Raw genomic sequence first — 17,816 nt, 5'->3', positions numbered from 1 at the left:
AAGGAGTTAACATGCATTAATGAGTATCTCATAAGGATATGCTAGGCACTTTACACATGGAAGCATTTTCTGGGTAACCTCTGAGCTTGTTTCCATAGTACCTTGCACAGCCACACACATATGTTAAGTAGCAGAAATCCAGGTCTCTCTCTTAAACACAAGATCTTTCTACAATATATTTAAAAACCCACCTGAACTTCACCATCTTCACTGTCCACCATCTTTTTTTCAGGAGGTAAACAAAACTAACTGTTTTGTATAATGAAATAGTATGTAGCTTGTTACATAAAGATGTTAGAGTTAATTTTGATAGATGTGTATCAATTCCCACAAATATAATGAGCCAATCCAAGATTCACATTCTATAGCGCAGAATCATGTAGGTGAATTCAGAAATACAGCCTTTCATTTTGCAAACAAACCTAAGTCCAAAGGAGTTTGGGACACCCCAAAGTGATTCTTCTACCATTTAATATATAATTGTTACAGAATATAAAGGGCAAGAGATAACTTTGGGATCCCCATTTATATGTCTTTCTAGGCTTTCAGCTACAAGTTAGACTAGAAAATATGTGACATATTACATATGGTGTACCATAAACATTTATAGGGAGGACATATTCCAAAGAGCCCAGAAACAGGGATATTTATATTCACTGGGATGGACAGAAACAGGGCTAACATGGAGAAGTTAAACAGTACTTTAATTATTAGAAGCTAGGGTTTGAAGCCTCCCAGCTAGAAGGAATCATAACAGGTACCAAGTTACCTAGAGTCTAACTTATTTTTGTTCACAAAACTCTCTCTCTTTACAGCCCTTGGATCTCACTTTGAAAGCATTTTCTCTCATTCTTCCCTAATCACACACACAAAACTCAAGACTCATTCCTCAGAGTACAACTACTAGGTAAGTTTCAAGTTTTAGGAATTTGGAAAAAGTATGAGTGTAAACCCTGCATTGAGAAAAGAAACCTTTAATATAAATCTCTAATGGAGTGGATTTTTTAAAGTAGCTCTTTACACTCCTACTGCAGGCCACTATTAGTTTCCCTTTCCCACTCCCAGGAAAACACAGTCACTCTTTGATCTACCATGAACGAATGGTAAGTACCATCTAGATACCACCTCCATAGATAAAAGGCTACCAGTTAAGGAAACAAAGGTTTGTGATGTCAACTCCGAATATCTGAAAGTATGAATGTGACCCATTTCTTTAAGATGGACTTTAAAAATTTAGCCACTGTCTATAGGATATGCATTTCATCTTAAAAAGGAATTTCTTTTCATTTTCTACTAATAAAATACCTGAAATGTGTATTATTTTACATCTTGAAGGTGCTCGTTTAATTTTAACATTTGTAAAGCATTATGCAATACCTGATGTAATAATATTACCTAGTATTACTTTACATTATATATCCAGAGTATATGGGTTTAGCATCTCTTTGAGATTCATAATGATTACAATCATGCCTATAATTTAAGAACCACATTTGGTCTATTAGAAATTTTTCAAACACTTTATAGTCAACATTTCGTTCCATTATATTAGATTTCTCTTTTCCATGGATACATAGCTTTTAAATTATAACTTTGGAACAATTGTGAATATCAATGCACCATACTCCTATAATTTACCATCCCTGATTCTTTCAAAGTCAGTCAAATGATGGATGCACTTAAAATTCCCTCTCATCACATCATGTTAAAATCTACATATCAAATATTCCAATTATGCTTATCTTTTCTCACCAAAGGATACTGTGACTATATTTTCTATGTATTTATTCAGCTCTCAACAATCTATTTTTATGTATTTCTAAAGCCTTAAAATAAATTCACCCTAAGCATGTATTAGAAACTCAAGGATTAGTGGGATGATTTTTTTTAACCCTGTGGCTACTTTTCAAAGAATTTTAACTTCTCAAGCAACAACTACTAAAATTATTCTTCTGTATGTCAAGATTATATGATGAAAATAAGCTTTACTGAATTTCAGGGTTTTTTTCATTCTTCTTAAGGTTCATTTTCCGTTTCTATAACATATATTCAGCACTAATTTCTTGGTGGTTTCATTTAATTGTACTAAAACTTCTTGTCTTTATAAAAAGTTTGACAACATATATACATACATTCTGTAACTGGAAAAACCACCACTTACCCCTAAAATTTCTTTTATTCTTCCAACTTTACTATCCTTCACAGAATTTTTTCACTACAATGTTCTACTTCTCTAACAACTCCTCTTTTTTTTTTTTTTTTTTTTGACAGAGACAGACATAGCGAGAGAGGCAACACAAGCAGGGGGAGTGGGAGAGGGAGAAGCAGGCTTCCCGCGGAGCAGGAAGCCTGACGCGGGGCTCAATCCCAGGACCCTGGGATCATGACCTGAGCCGAAGGCAGACGCTTAACAACTGAGCCAACCAGGCGCCCCTCTATCAACTCCTCTTAATGCCCTTCCAATCTACCTTTGCTCTTGCTGTACTCACAGAATCAGTGTAGTCTCCGGTCTCCAATGACTCTTTCCCTGATTTAACCCAAAGATCTCGGTTTCATCCTTTACAACGCTGATGCACCAGACACTAGTAAGCAAATATCTCATTTCACTAAGGCCAAAAGAGCAGAATATTTCACCGTATTTACATCTTAGATTTTTTATCAAATACACAAACTCACCACGTCCTAGGTTTCAATTACCATCTTCATTGAGAAAATTTCCAATCTTTCTCAAATTCTTTATGACTCTATGTCTTATATGTAAGGTATCTCCAGTTGAGCTACACAAGCACCTGAAACTTAGCATACTAAAAACAGAATTTATCTCTTTCCCCAAGGAGAAAAATTTTGTCCCACATTACCTCCCTACACATGACACACATTAAATGTTGAACAATTGTTAGAACAGAAAATAGAACAAACAGGTTTAAGATACGCATCAATTTGCAAGCTTTTAGAGAAAATGATATTTTCCCAATATACACAAAATTTTAAACTTTATTTTACTAAAAACTCATGTAACATTTCTTTTTCTATATAACATTTCTTAATAACAAGTCAAAGAAAAGTTAGCAGGGAAGCACTGGAACCGATCTGTGATGTGGCTTGAAATATTACATGATGGTAAGACCTATCCTTCAAGTACAAGCTGGAAGATTTCTCAGCTAAAATGGGAACCTTATAATATAGCAAGAGCCAGAGTTTCTTACATCTTCTCCTTACCTCCAATCTCTTTTCTTCTTTCTAATACATTCTCTACTCTGCAATGAGAATTATGTTTCTAAAATATCAAACTAATCTGGTCAATAATCAAAAATGCCTCCCACAGCATACTAAACAAATTTCAAATTCTTTAATCTGGTATTCAACTTTTATAATATGGTGTCAGCATATTTGTCACATTTCACTTCCTACTAATGTACCCCACCTCATGCTCCAGTCACCCCATCCTCCTCATCCATTAAGACCCAGCAAAAATGAGGGACTTGTGATAACGTGTCAAGCAGTAACTATGCACTAAGACTACCAAGATAAAAAGAGTACATTTGGTGGAAAGACATACAACGAAGCAAATCAATGTTATTTAGCATAAAGGCTGTGACAAAAAAATACAAGCAGGATACAGAACAGCAAATTATTAATTCGAACTAATAAGATCAGAGAAAGCCTCATAGAAAAAAATAAACAGTTGTTCATGGATCAAAGAATAATAAACCTTATGTAGCAAATACTATATATACCAAAATCTATTCTGTTGATACATATATTAATCCCCATTTTCTTAGATGATGAAAATGAGAGACAAAAAGAGTTTAAGTTAAACATAGTAACAACTACCATTTACTGAATACTTACAACATACCAAGCACTGTGCTAAACATGAAAAAGGAACAAAATGGAATTAAGGCTCCTAATTGAAAAAAAAAAAAAATTGTGAGAAAAGGCAGCTTTCTCATTTTGTACCTCCACTGGTAAGTTTTAACCTCAATGAGATTCTTTCCTGAAACAGGATAAATTAAAGGGATAAAAAAAATATGATAAAAGAAAAAGGATTCATTTAATTACCCATACCGTACAGTCATAATTTTTTAAATTTCAACAAAAGTATCCTTTGCCCAATTTTCTCAATAGCATTAACTGATTTATTCAACAAATATCTATGAATTATCTACTCTGTATAAGACAAACTAAGGACAGGGGCACCTGGGTGGCTCAGTTGGTTAAGCAACTGCCTTCGGCTCAGGTCATGATCCTGGAGTCCCTGGATCGAGTCCCGCATCGGGCTCCCTGCTCGGCAGGGAGTCTGCTTCTCCCTCTGACCCTCCCCTCTCTCATGTATTCACTCTCTCTCATTCTCTCTCTCTCAAATAAATAAATAAAATCTTAAAAAAAAAAAAAGACAAACTAAGGACAGTCGTTTTCCTACACTTCCTACCAAAATTCCACTAAAATGCATTCATCCATTCTAGAAGAGAGAAAACAGATGGGATTATTTTGGGATTAGGCAGTGCAGAAAAAACTGCAGTCTAAAACAAACATGAAGAGCCCCACAAGAAGGCTACACCCACAGAGAAGACATTCCTGCCAGCAGAGTCTGGAGAAGTACCAAACCTGGAAATAACAAGAAGAGAAAGCAGGAGGGGTCTGTAGGATTAAAAATAGGAAGATTTAAAATAATTACTTAATTAATCAATAAAATTAGGATGATTAAAAGATGCGTATGGAACAGCCCACCCAAACCTCTTACCCCATTCCTTTACACATAGAAAGTCTATCAGCAACAGTATCAGTTTCTAGCTAAAACATGTTTGTTTTTCTTAACAATCTACCCTGAAAGCATTAGAGCATCTTCACACTCCCTAACAAAACCTTCCTTATTTGGACATAGGCTGGAGGGAGAGGAGGGCACAGTTCTTTTCCTACATTTCATCCATGGACCCTAAAGTGAGGCCCAACAATTGATACCATGCTCAAGAATCACTAATTTCTTTTTTTTTAAGGAAGATCAAAAGCGCAAGAAAAAAGGATGAAAATTAACAGCTGACCTGAAGGAAACACAGCTATTTCTGGAAACGGAAGATAAATGTTTAAAATTTATAAGTGCTATCCTAAAAGAAATTCATGAAGGCACTGCATCCATTAAAAAAAGAGCACCTGCAGGTGTGCCTGGGTGGCTCAGTCAGTTAAACGTCTGACTCTTGGTTTCCACCCAGGTCATGATCTTGGAGTCTTGGGATTGAGCCCCGCTTCAGGCTCTGCACTCAACAGGGAGTCAGTCTGCTTGAGATTCTCTCTCTCTCTCTCTCCCCCTGCCTCTCCTCCCACTCATACGCATACACACACTCTCTCTCTAAAATAAATAAATCTTTAAAAAAAAAAAGAGCAACTGCAGTACACCTGAAACAAATATAACCATATGTTAACTACACTGGAATTGACTGATTGATCCTCCATATTACTTAATTTTTTTTTTCTTTTTGTCCTTTTTCTCAGTTTGGAAGAATCTCTCTAAATGGAATTCCAAGTAGGACAGAGAAAATGGAGAGAGAAATAATAGAAGAAAATTTCCCAGAAGTGAACAAACAGAACTCATGGACTGCCATGAAGGACACATGAGAAAGTATCCACACCTAGAAACACTCTCATAAAATATCATAAAACCAACGATAAAGAAAAAAAGTCTAATAAAATCTTCCAGATAAAAAAGCATATCACTTCGGAAAAAAGAGAACCAGACTGGCATTAGGCTTCTCATCAGATAAATTCTATAGAGGCTAAGAGGCAAAGGAACAATGTCTTCAAAGTCTTGAGCAAAACAAAATGATTTTGAACTATGAATTACATTCCCAAACAATTAAATGAGAAGGCAATATAAGTGCATTTTCAGATATATGAGGCCTGTGAAAATTAAATTTACTGCTTAATATCCTTTCTGGAAATATTATTTGAAATTAGTTATACTCTAACGACGTGGAGAAAAAATCTGAGATAAAGGAGGACATGGAATAACACAAAACAGTAGTCTTGACCCAGAAGAGTGATACAAAGAAACCCCAGAATATAGATATGCTACAGACTTGGAAAGCAACCAGTATATATTAGAAGAAGATGTTTGAGAGTTCAATGTATCTTCAAGAACAAAATCAATTCATTTTAGCAAACAGAGCAGAATTATTAGGAAGCTAATAGGACACCTTAAGTGGCAGAGGATTAATACACTTACCTTCTCTGTAGTTTCAATTACAACTCCGGGCTTTAAAGTGAATAGTACTTGCATAATTATAATATTTAAACAGTTTATAGATTTTCAATATTTAAGAATCAACCTATAAACAGCACAGAAGATCAGAATAAAATCACAGAATGTAGATATTATAAACATGTGGTAATAGTAGATTGCAGAAGTAGTGAAAATGATAATAAAAGCTAACACATATTACATACTTAATATATATGAGGCATTATGCAAAAAAAAAAAAAAAGGCTTACATGTAATAATTCATTGATAACAAAACGATAGCATTGAGCAGTGGCCAAAAGAATGGGTTCAGGTTCCAGACTGCTTGTAATCTGATATCCAGTTCCACTGCTGATCAGGGTGATGGCCTTTGGCAATTTGCCATAGTACATTAATATATTTATCTCATTTTATGACTTCTGAAATTGAGAGGAGTCTCACACTCGCTGGCATGTCATAAGTTTAACTGACAGCAGTTACTTTCTTTCTTAGTAGTACTAAAAAATAATAGTGAGCCTTAAAATAGATGGCAAAGGGGATTGTTACAGTTTAAAAGAGACTTTAAGACAACAATCGAATGCAAGGCATGAACTCTGATTGGACACTGAAAGGGAAAAAAGGTAAATAAATTGTAAAAATTGAAATGATAGACATTTTTCCAAGATGCAATGTAGTATACATCTTAGGTTATACAAGAGTCTCCTTTTCTTGGGGCGCCTAGGTGGCTCAGTCGTTAAGTACCTGCCTTCAGTTCAGGTCATGATCCCAGAGTCCTGGGATCAAGCCCCACATCAGGCTCTCTGCTCAGTGGGAAGCCTGCTTCTCCCTCTCCCACTCCCCCTGCTTGTGTTCCTGCACTCACTATCTCTCTCTCTGTCAAATAAATAAATGAAACCTTTAAAATAAAATAAAATACAGGGCGCCTGGGTGGCCCAGTTGTTAAGCGTCTGCCTTTGGCTCAGGTCATGACCCCAGAGTCCTGGGATTGAGCCCCGCATTGGGCTCCCTGCTCGGCAGGAAGCTTGCTTCTCCCTCTCCCACTCCCCCTGCTTGTGTTCCCTCTCTTGCTGTGTCTCTCTCTGTCAGATAAATAAATAAAATCTTAAAAAAAAAAAAATTTGTTAAAATAAAATAAAATACTATCTTCTTTAAAAAAAAAAGTCTCCTTTTCTTAGTCACTGACTTTTTTCAACGTCCAGGCCAGTGGTCTTGTACAAGTTGCCACATTTGGGATTTGATTATTTTCTTAGGTTTGGCAAGAATACAACATATGTATTGTTGTACGCCGGAGAAACACATACAATATTGACATGCACCTGTATATTTGCTGGCATTCTGTCACCTGTGTTTGTGTTATATTTTAACCAAAAAAATGTCTGAAGGCCAAAAGCTTTTATTTTCCTTTATTTTTCCCAAAATGTGCATCCCAGTTCTCTTATGTCTCCTTTCTTATTACTGCAGAGTAAATTATATTCAAAGGAGGAACTGGAGGGGAAAAAATCAGTACTGGAAATGAAGAGAAAAGGACAATTATGTTCTTAGGCAGCCTCTGGAGTAATTAGTGCTACACAACCTCAGAGTGCATACCAGCTGTTCAGCTGAGCTTTGTTTTTACTGGTTTTGCCCTTTCTATGTCTAAATGAGAAACAATATAGAGATTTTGGGTAACTTTTAACTTAAAGCCCAACTGTTTGGTTCTCATTTGTGATTCATAAAAATTTCAACTGAAAAAAAATTTTTGGTTTTATTCAGTCATATTTTATAGTGTGGCATAAATATATTAACTTTACGTGTGTGTGAATTATATTAGAATATCATATTAACTTGTGTCTCAGTTTCCTCATCAGTAAAATGGGGAAAACAATAAAACCTACCTTTTGGTTATTAGGAGGGCTAAATCAATTAAATAAGTTTGTATCTATTAAGTGCTTAAAATAGTGCCTGGGGTGCCTGGGTGGCTCAGTTGGTTAAGCGACTGCCTTCGGTTCAGGTCATGATCCTGGAGTTCCGGGATCGAGTCCCACATCGGGCTCCCTGCTCGGCAGGGAGTCTGCTTCTCCCTCTGACCCTCTCCCTCTCATGCTCTCTGTCTCTCATTCTCTGTCTCGCAAATAAATAAAATCTTAAAAAAAAAAAAAAAAAAAAATTTTTTTTTAAATTAAAAAAAAAAAATAGTGCCTGGACACAACATCTGGTACATGAATAGAATAAAGAAAGTGAATTATCATTAGTTCTTACATCTTACCATTTGTTATTTTCTTCATTTGAAGGATAAGAAAACTGAGCTCTAAAGAGGTTAAGAAACATTCCCAACATCAGACATGTGGTTAGATGGTAGAGCTGGGATCAGAATCTAACTGGGCTAACTCCTAAGCCTCTGCTCCTAACCACCTCACTATTCAGTTGCACAGTTTATATATAATTATTTATTCAGCCATAGCCTTATTGTTGAAAAATCAGATACCCAGGAGTTTTTTTCACCACTACAGATAATGACACAATGAATATCTTTGTACCTACATTCTTATGTATCAGGGCAAATCCAAAAAGTAAAATCACTAGGCCAAAGGTTTACACATTTTTAATTTTAACAGAAATTACTAATTTTAAAACATTTATTAAAGCAGGTCTATCTTTCCCTTTTACAGTATCTGGATTTCCTATCTTACTAAAAAATGTCATCTCTATTCCAGTTATACAAATATTCTCATCTCTTCATATAGATATATATATTTAACTCATTTACAGTCCAGTTTTTGTGTATTTTATGAAGAGGGGATCTAGTTGGTTTTCTTATAAATGGATAGCAAATTATACTAGCATCATTTTTACATCCTTTTCCCACCAGGGTGAAATGTCACCCTTGTCACATTTTAAATTCCTTTGTCATTCGCAAGCTCCCTGCCTGTACTCAAACCAAATTACTTTTGATCTAAGTAAGTCTTGGGCTCATGTTTTTTCATCCACTTAAAACAGGCCTTTCCCAGCCCTGTAAATCCAAATCCTACCATCTGTTAAGGTCCAATACAAATGCCAGGACTACTTTAGTGTTTCTACCCTTCCTTCCTCTCATCCCTTGCTAGAGGCAATCACCCCCTCCTTTGAATGTCCACAATACTTTATCTGTACAGTACTTCTCTAACAATACCTCTCACTTTTAATATAGTTACATACAAGTCCTACCTCCCTTTTTAGGTGGTAACATTTTGATGGACTTGATCTATATCTACATCATTTTTATAGCACCCTTAGTACTTAGGACAGTGCCTCCAAACCATATTTGTTAGATGAATAACTGCACAACCTTCTTGATCCCTCCCCAGGATCTGTAGGTCTGCAACTAAGTGAAAATTGCTGCATTAAGACTAACTCCCTTATATGCAGAAAAGGGTAGCTTTGCCAAATAAAGGGGAATTTTTCTGTAATCGATGAATCAGAAAGTTAAAATAACTGAAATTTAAACTCGCATATACTGTACCATGTTTATATGAGAAAAAGTAAAAGACTATTAAATGAAGTAGTGTTGACTATTTTTTCAAAATAACAACTTCTAGACTATGATGGGTTTAATACAGATTCAGAACAATCTTCTACATATTTACATCCAAATCCTCTATGATGATAACCAATGTGCATAATAATGAAATTAGTGCAAGGTAAGATTAAATGCCTTATGAATCATCAAAGATACAATACAAACAGGACCATCTGTATTATAAGCAAAGTAGGTATTCACTATATTGCTAATTTCTTGGAGTGCTAGAAAGGTCCCCTGCCTGTCCCTAATCTTCTCAATCAGTGAGCTATCACCTAAAAATTTATCATGAATATTCACAGTTTTCATTTAAGAGTCTAAACCAGTGGTTCTCAACCATGGGCCGTTTTGCTTGCCAAGGGACATTTGGCAGTATCTGCAGACATTTTTGGTTGTCACTACTGAGCAGGGAGGGATTTCTACTAGCACTGAGTGGACCACATGCCAGGGATACTACTAAACATCATACAATGCCCAACACAGCCCCACACAACATAGGATCATCTGGCCCAAATGTCAATAGTGCCAAGGCTGAGAAACTCTGGTCTATACTCTGCTAAAATGCAAAAGCACGTTGTTTTCAATTTAATGTGTAACGTAGCAAGCCCTCCACTTCAATCCAATCCAATCAAGCCTTTTTTCCTTTTACTCCTCCTCCACACTGCCAAATCCAGGGGTTACTAATTTATCCTCAACTTATACAACTCCCCAGCAGCATTTATTTGACTCAGCTAGTTGGTTACTCCCTCCTTAAAACACTTCTTTCTCTTGACTCTCTTTTTATCTCAGTTCCCTGATTTTCTTTCTGCTTTAATGGGCACACCTTCCAGGCTATTTTGTTAACTCTTCAATGCTGTTCAGTATTTAATGTTGCAATGGCCCTTTTCTTTCCTTTGTTATCCTCATCTGTTTTCCAGAGATGATGTCAGCCAGAACCATGGCTTTAACCTCCATGGTAACCTTTAACATAACCTCTATACTTAGCGGCATTTTTTAATGCTGATAACAATAATATTTATTTATAACTCCAGTCCTGACCTCCCCACTGAGCTTCAGAATTATCTAGCCAACTTGTTAGCTCCACTCGGATGTCAGTCTCTATAACTTAATATGTCCAAAACAGAACTCTTGATGCATAAATTATTATTATTGTAATCAAAACACATACTCGGTAAAATGTTAACAACTGAGGAATCTGGGTTCAAGTCTTACAACTTTTATGTAAATCTGAAATTATTTCAAAATAAAAAGTGAAACAAATAAACAAAAACACATGGTTCCCAACAGTCCACATTCTGTTCTTCCCTCTTTCTGTAAACTGCACCACCAGTTCCTCATAAAAAATATCTAGATATCATCATTAATTCATCTTTGCCACATCTAATCCACCAGCAAGTTCAAGATGCTCTACTGAAAAATGTATTCCAAATCAGGCCACTTCTCTCCATTCTCCATTGTTACCAGCTTCCTAACTGGTCTCCCTGTTACCACCCTTGCCTCCTATATTAGTTTCCTATGGCTGCCAAAACAAATTACTACAAACCAGGTAGCTTAAAAAACAGAAATGTATTGTTTCACAGTTCTAGGGTTTAAGTCTGAAATCAAGGTGTCAGCAGGGCGATGATCTCTCTGAAATCCCTAGGGGAGGATCCTTCCTTACCTCTTCCTAACTTGTGGTGGTTGCTGGCAATCTTCAGTGTTCCCTAGCTTGCAGATGCATACTCCAGTCTCTCCCTCCATCTTCACACAGTAGCCTCTCTGTATGTCTTGTCTGTGTTCAAATTTCCCTCTTTATTATAAAGACACGAGTCAGCAGATTAGGACCCACCCTAATTCAGTATGACTTCATCTTAACTTGATTACATCTGCAAAGACCCTATTTCCAAATAAATTCACACTCACGAGGTTCCAGGGGTTAGAACTTCAACATATCCTTTAGGGGAACACAATTCAGCCCATAACATCCCCTATAATCAATTTTCCACACAACAGCCATAATGATCTTCACGAATGTGCATCAGGCCCTATCACTCTCCTTCCTATCACCCTCCTGTGTCGTCCTCTTCCTGCCTCTCAAACATACATCTCTAGCCACATGGGCCTTCCTTCTGTCTGTCCAACACACCACTCATCCCTGCCTCAGGACCTCTGCCTGGAATTTTGGTGTGACTTCTTCCTCATCATTTCAAGTCACCACTCAAGTGTTACTTCCTAACACAAGTTTACTCTGATCATCTACCTAAGCAGCACATTCCATAGGTATTCTCTTTCATATAATCCGAGTTTCTAAGCAGCATTTGCCAGTACCAGAAAGTATCTTATTTATTTGTTATTTAAGTAACCCCCCTTATTTGAACATAAGCTCTACTGAGCCAGATTCCATTATTATAGCCCCAGAGACTAAACCAGCGCCTTACAAGTATTTTTCATTTTTATTTACTCAAATATGTCTTTTTCTTTGATGATACAAGGATTTCCTATATTACTCACAAAGATTAATTATACCCTTAAATAAGTTTTCTTGTATTTTTTCTCTTTTTTGTGGGTGATTAGTTAAATCTTTAATCCATTTGGAATTAATCTTTGTATACTTGAGAAACAGGAGTCACGTCAGATGATTCCAATGCAAAAAGTCTGCAATAACTCTGACCTATTGGATAAAGCTCAAACACTTCTTCAGAACACATGCAACGTTCCCTGAACTGACTGCCTCTGTCCCTCCACCGTACCAATCTCCTGCTGATGATTGCATCCTGTCCTGTCCTCTGACTACACCAAAAAGTCCTAATGGATCATCAAGAAGAATTATGCTTCAAATGCACTTCTCCATCTGCCTGAACTCCTATAAATCCTTAAAACCCCAGTTCTAATGTCACCTCTCTTGGAAAGCCTTTCCTGTTGAACCCTAGAGTTCCTCACTTCCTTCTTTATACCTCCACTTTTACATCCCTCTACTCTATAATATACAGTACCTGCTTCATAAATATATAAAGTATTTAGACTAGTGTCTAGCACACAATAAATGCTAAGTAAATGTTAACTACTATTTTATTACCACAATAGGTTGCAAGTATTTGTGTAATCTACCTTGCTAGACCAAGAGGGACAGAGGGCAGAGACCTATTTATTTGCCATTTTACCAAACCCACTGGTCTGGCACATATCAAGCACTAATAAGTACTAAACAAATTAATAAACAACACCTCAATGCTGGACCAAAGTAATTTTCTTTGAAACTGTGGATTCCTTATATTTAAAAAAAAAAGAAGAAGAAGAAGAAAGAAACTTTTAAGATGAAAAATAAGCCTGCCCTTCCTGCTTTTTGATTTAGTTCAAATTCGAGGAGTTAGGGGAGAGTTCAGCTTTAAGCGCATCCAGAAAGACAATTCTAGGTGCTCTATGACTACCACTGTATAATCCATTATACTGGAAATGAAAACAATGCCATCTTTAAAAGGGAGAGGGAAATTTAAAACGTCTTGTCTTATTTTGAACGCAGTCAGACGTGTCTTAACCTCAGGTGAATTCATAACCTCCCATGCGCCTGGCCCCGAACCTCACGTAAGGAAACTTATCAGCTTCTCCGATAAAACAATCCGATAAGGTCAACTCCGGGATGAAGAAGCCGCACGGGTGGAAACGCTGGGGCTGCCCTCTCCAAGAGGAGTCTCGGTCCATACCAACCTCGGAGAAACACAGCATTCTTACCCTGGGGTACGACAGGATTCCTCAGCTCGGGTATCCCCTAAGCCAGCGCTGCAGAGAATGAGCACTCCGCCCTGCGTTAGTCAGTGGCTGCAAGGAACTGAGATGACCACAGCCCACGGGAGAAGAGGCGGAGAGAAGCTTCAAGCGGGAAAAACGAAGTGTACAGATGCTACGTGCGGAGAAAAGGAGAAAGAAAAGCAGCTGGAGGGTAGCTAAGTCAGGAACACCGCCACTTCTCACTTAGCGCCACCCTGAATTTTGGCACCTAATGACTACACCCGCCGAGTTCACGCTCTTCTTCCCGCTCCCTTGCGGGCCAAGCCACCGCCCACCCGCTGGAGAGCCGCGCGGGTGGCAGGAGGGAGCGACCGCCGCCTCCCGTACTCACCGGTTCTCGGTGCCGTCACTTCTGCGCGGAAAGGCCCGGTCTGAGGCCAGGTCTTCGGAGTCAGCTCCCGGGAGGCCGCGACGTTCGATTTCTCCCCTCCCCCCACCCACCACCACGAGACCGCCAACCGGCGTCCCGGCTTCCGTAGGCGGACGGCTTGGTGGCCCCGGATGTTGATATGCCGCCTGCCCCGGAAACAGTGGCGGGAGTCCCAAGGGGGTGGAGGTGGCGTTGCCCGGCTCTCCGGAAGGAGACGTGGCGGCGGTTGGGCCCCGGGCTGCCTGGGTGCTTAGTAGTCCCGCCGCCTCCTCCTCCTCCTCCCCCTCCTCTCCTCTATGGGCAGAGGAGGTTGTGGCGGTGGCTGGAGAAATCGGCAGCGGAGGATGGAGGAAGGAGGAGGCGGCGCGCGTAGTCTGGTCCCAGGCGGGCCGGTGTTATTGGTCCTCTGCGGCCTCCTAGAGGCGTCCGGTGGCGGCCGAGCGCTCCCCCAGCTCAGCGATGACATCCCTTTCCGAGTCAACTGGCCCGGCACCGAGTTCTCTCTGGTCAGTGCCCTCGCGAATCCTAGCCATCTCTCTCTCCTAGCACTAGGGTTTGGCCCCTTCCCTCGGTACCTGCGCTTTTCTCCTCCAGAACCACCTCGGCCGGCGAATGCGTCCTTTCCCTAATCCAAAGGTTCATTTACCTCGCATTCATTCATTCATACAGCAAGTGTTTAGCGAACACATTATGTGGTTGTGCCCTCCATGCTAAGCATTGAGGATCCAGCGGTCACCTGCTCTCCGCCTTTTAAATTTGTCTCGTTAGACATTGCTTACCAACACTCCCACCCCGTGGAAGAAGCTTTCTTAGAATCACGTCAGGCACAGGTATTTATCTTCTCTTTAGAGAGTCAGCTGCAGGTCTTCCTCCACCAGCCGCCTTCTCTCTTTCAGTATTACTACCCTACCCACACAGCCGGTTGTACTGCAGATAGGAGTTCCCTCTCGCATACTAGTCATTTCTGTCTTGTATACACACACGTGTATATGTACATACTCACAGCTCTTTCTCCTTCAGAGTTGTTTCCGAGAGGGTTATTTGGCCTTTGAGATGTTAATGACATTCTATTCAGAATAACCTTTAGGGTGCTGATATTACGACTGTTATTTAAAACCCCAGAACATGAGATTCTGTGATCCGTTTTCCTAGAGTGATGAACATTTTTATAACTTTACAGTAATGAAAATTTGCGATCCTCTGTCTTTAGGAAGTACTCTGCTGAAAAGTCTTCCTACCACTGTAGGCCAATAAAAAACTGTGCACTTAAGATGCTTACCGTGTAGTAGTTAATTTATTTATTTCAAACTGAAGTCTTGGAAAATACAAAAGCTTTTTTAAAATTCTTATTCCAGTTACCTGTAGTCATTCCATTTGGGATGACTGTTTTGTTCTATTACCATATTGTTCTATTACTACTTCATTGAAACGAGAATAAGTGATAGCATGATGTCAAAGCAAGATTTAGCAGGACAACAGATGTTATGGTTACCACAACAGCTTTCTATTTACAAATGTTAGTTTTTGCAAATATTTCACACTTGTTTATTTCTCTACTCCTCTTCTTTTCAATTCTCCTATTCTTGTAGTTCAGTGGTACTCAACATTATCTAAGTAAATATTTCTCTGAGAAGCCAGGTTTATCTTTGTATGAATGCCATGAAATATTGTTATATTAAAATACTTAGAGGGCATCTGGGTGGCTCAGTCGGTTAAGCAGCTTCTTCGGCTGGGGTCATGATCCCAGAATTCTGGGATCAAGTCCCGAGTCGGGCTCCCTGGTTAGTGGGCAGTCTGCTTCTGTCTCTCCCTCCGCCCCTCCTCACTGCTTGTGCTCTCTCTTTCTCTCTCAAATAAATAAATAAAATCTTTTAAAAAAATAAAATAAAATACTTATATAAAAGTTTGTTATAAGTGAGATATAACTTTAGCAGTCTTGAAGTGAGAATAATTTAGTCCAACCTCTGTTATCTTTCAAAAGAGCACACAGAATAAACATAAGAAGTGTTTCAGAATGTTGTCATTAAAGTATTTTACTCTTGCACTTGTCAGGTTTTTTTGTTTGTTTGTTTGTTTTTTAAATTTTTTATTTATTTGCGAGAGAGAGAATAAGAGACAGAGAGCATGAGAGGGAGGAGGGTCAGAGGGAGAAGCAGACTCCCTGCTGAGCAGGGAGCCCGATGTGGGACTTGATCCCGGGACTCCAGGATCATGACCTGAGCCGAAGGCAGTCGCCCAACCAACCGAGCCACCCAGGCACCCCCAGGTTTTTTTTTTTTAAGATTTTATTTATTTGAGAAAGAGGCAGAGAGAACACAAGCAGGGGGAGGGGCAGACAGAGAGGCAGAGGGACTAGCAGACTCCTTGCTGAGCAGGAAGCCCAACTTGGGGCTCTATCCCAAGACCCCAAGATCTTAACCTGAGCTGAAGTCAGATACTTAACTGACGGAGCCACCCAGGCGCCCTGTTATTTTTTTGGTTTTTAATTTAAAAATTACATGCTGAGGGCGCCTGGGTGGCTCAGTTGGTTAAGCGACTACCTTCGGCTCAGGTCATGATCCTGGAGTCCTGGGATCAAGTCCCGCATCGGGCTCCCTGCTCAGCAGGGGGTCTGCTTCTCCCTCTGCCCTCTTGCTCTCTGTCTCTCATTCTCTCTCTCTCAAATAAATAAATAAAATCTTTAAAAAAAATAAAAATAAAAATTACATGCTGATATGCAACCCTGAAGACTTCCTGACTTACAAGTGGATAACTAAAACTGGCCTTTTTAGAGGTTACTACCAGATTGTTACTCTGTTTTCTTTCTGGCACTGGTGTTTGCTGGCTAAAAAAAGGTTATGGAAGATCTGTCTTAAATGTATCCTCTACGAACCTTTCACATATCTCTCAATTTTATTTTGAATTTTAATTTTTAATTCTCTTTGGCAATGTAACATAATCTAAGATGGGCACATCTGAAGTTTTTCTGAAGTTTTTTTTCTTTTTTTTTTTTTTTTTAAGTTATTTTGAGCGATGCCAGGGTGGCTCAGTCAGTTAAGTGTCCACCTTCAGCTCAGGTCATGATCCCAGGACCTGGGATTGAGTCCCTCATCCACATCGAGCTCCCTGCTTGTGCCCCCCTTCTTTCTCTCTGACAAATAAATAAATAAAATCTTTAATAAAAAAAATTTTTTTAAGTTATTTTGAGGAAAATCTAGAGACCTTTTTCTGTGATTTGGCAAAAGGTCTGTGGCCCTCATGCAAAAATAAACTGTAGGAGTCTTTATCATTGGCCTTTGGGTTTTGTTTTAGTACTTTTTAATCTTGAGGCTTCTCTTCCCTCCGTTTTGTAATTGACACTACAGCCCTCCTCACCTCGCACTGTCATTTTCTTTTATGGGCCAGTTGGTGGGACAAATATAACTAAGCAGCTGTATGAACTGGGATAAGTGCCTTTCTCTCTCTACTATCTGGAATTGGGAGAGACTAGATTGGAAGATGTGAATTTTTTTTTTTAGCTTTAAAATTCTTCTGTGCTTTAAATCATCTCCCCATTCAGATATATCAAACCAATATATAATCTTTATAATCTTGCTTTCAAATTTACTTAGAAAAGTTATTAAGCACCAAAACTGTGTATATTTTTTAATGTTTATGTTAACTAATTAATGACTATGATAGTCTTTGTTTACTGGTTTTTAGCATTCAGTTTTTTTGTGTGTATATATTTTTCTTCTGAAATACCATCTCTCTCATTAAACTGTTCAACTATTCATTACTTCACAGAGTTCACAGATTTCACCAAAGTAAAACCAAAGAATAAGTCCAATTTTCTCTTTACTTCTCTTGGAAATATATTCCCACTCAAAATCTTCCCATAGGGGTACCTGAGTGGCTCAGTCAGTTAAGCCTCCGACTCTTGATCTCAGCTT

The 17,816-nt window shown here is 38.6% G+C and overlaps 2 protein-coding genes across 12 annotated transcripts in view; one reads left to right on the top strand and one right to left on the bottom strand.

The window, feature by feature from the left end:
* The window catches only part of ASB3 (ankyrin repeat and SOCS box containing 3), a 112,718-nt gene extending 98,733 nt beyond the window's left edge, over positions 1-13,985 (bottom strand). For 4 of the 6 annotated variants that reach the window (XR_010405701.1, XM_054509879.2, XM_064572517.1 and 1 more), the window contains exon 1: positions 11,431-11,559. Coding sequence is in view for 3 of the 6 variants with exons in the window: in XM_054509879.2 (XP_054365854.1) it covers positions 11,431-11,510 (80 nt within the window). In the remaining 3 variants the exon portion in view is untranslated. Of the gene's footprint in view, positions 1-11,430; positions 11,560-13,478; positions 13,648-13,866 lie in introns of those variants that run through there. The other 2 variants (XM_064572516.1, XM_045885001.3) reach the window with 2 other exon arrangements.
* Positions 13,986-14,068: 83 nt separating this feature from the next.
* The window catches only part of ERLEC1 (endoplasmic reticulum lectin 1), a 30,164-nt gene continuing 26,416 nt past the window's right edge, over positions 14,069-17,816 (top strand). For 3 of the 6 annotated variants that reach the window (XM_054509882.2, XM_054509883.2, XM_054509881.2), the window contains exon 1: positions 14,070-14,411. In XM_054509882.2, the coding sequence (XP_054365857.1) occupies positions 14,202-14,411 (210 nt within the window). In that variant the 5' untranslated portion in view covers positions 14,070-14,201. Of the gene's footprint in view, positions 14,412-17,816 lie in introns of all 6 variants that reach the window. The other 3 variants (XM_054509884.2, XM_045885005.3, XM_045885002.3) reach the window with 3 other exon arrangements.

The sequence above is a fragment of the Mirounga angustirostris genome, unplaced genomic scaffold (assembly GCF_029215605.1).
Source record: "Mirounga angustirostris isolate CCGP_5_RB_7025 unplaced genomic scaffold, mMirAng1.0.hap1 SCAF_10, whole genome shotgun sequence".
NCBI classification, from domain to species: Eukaryota; Metazoa; Chordata; class Mammalia; order Carnivora; family Phocidae; genus Mirounga; species Mirounga angustirostris.
This window is presented reverse-complemented; position numbering and strand designations above follow the sequence as displayed.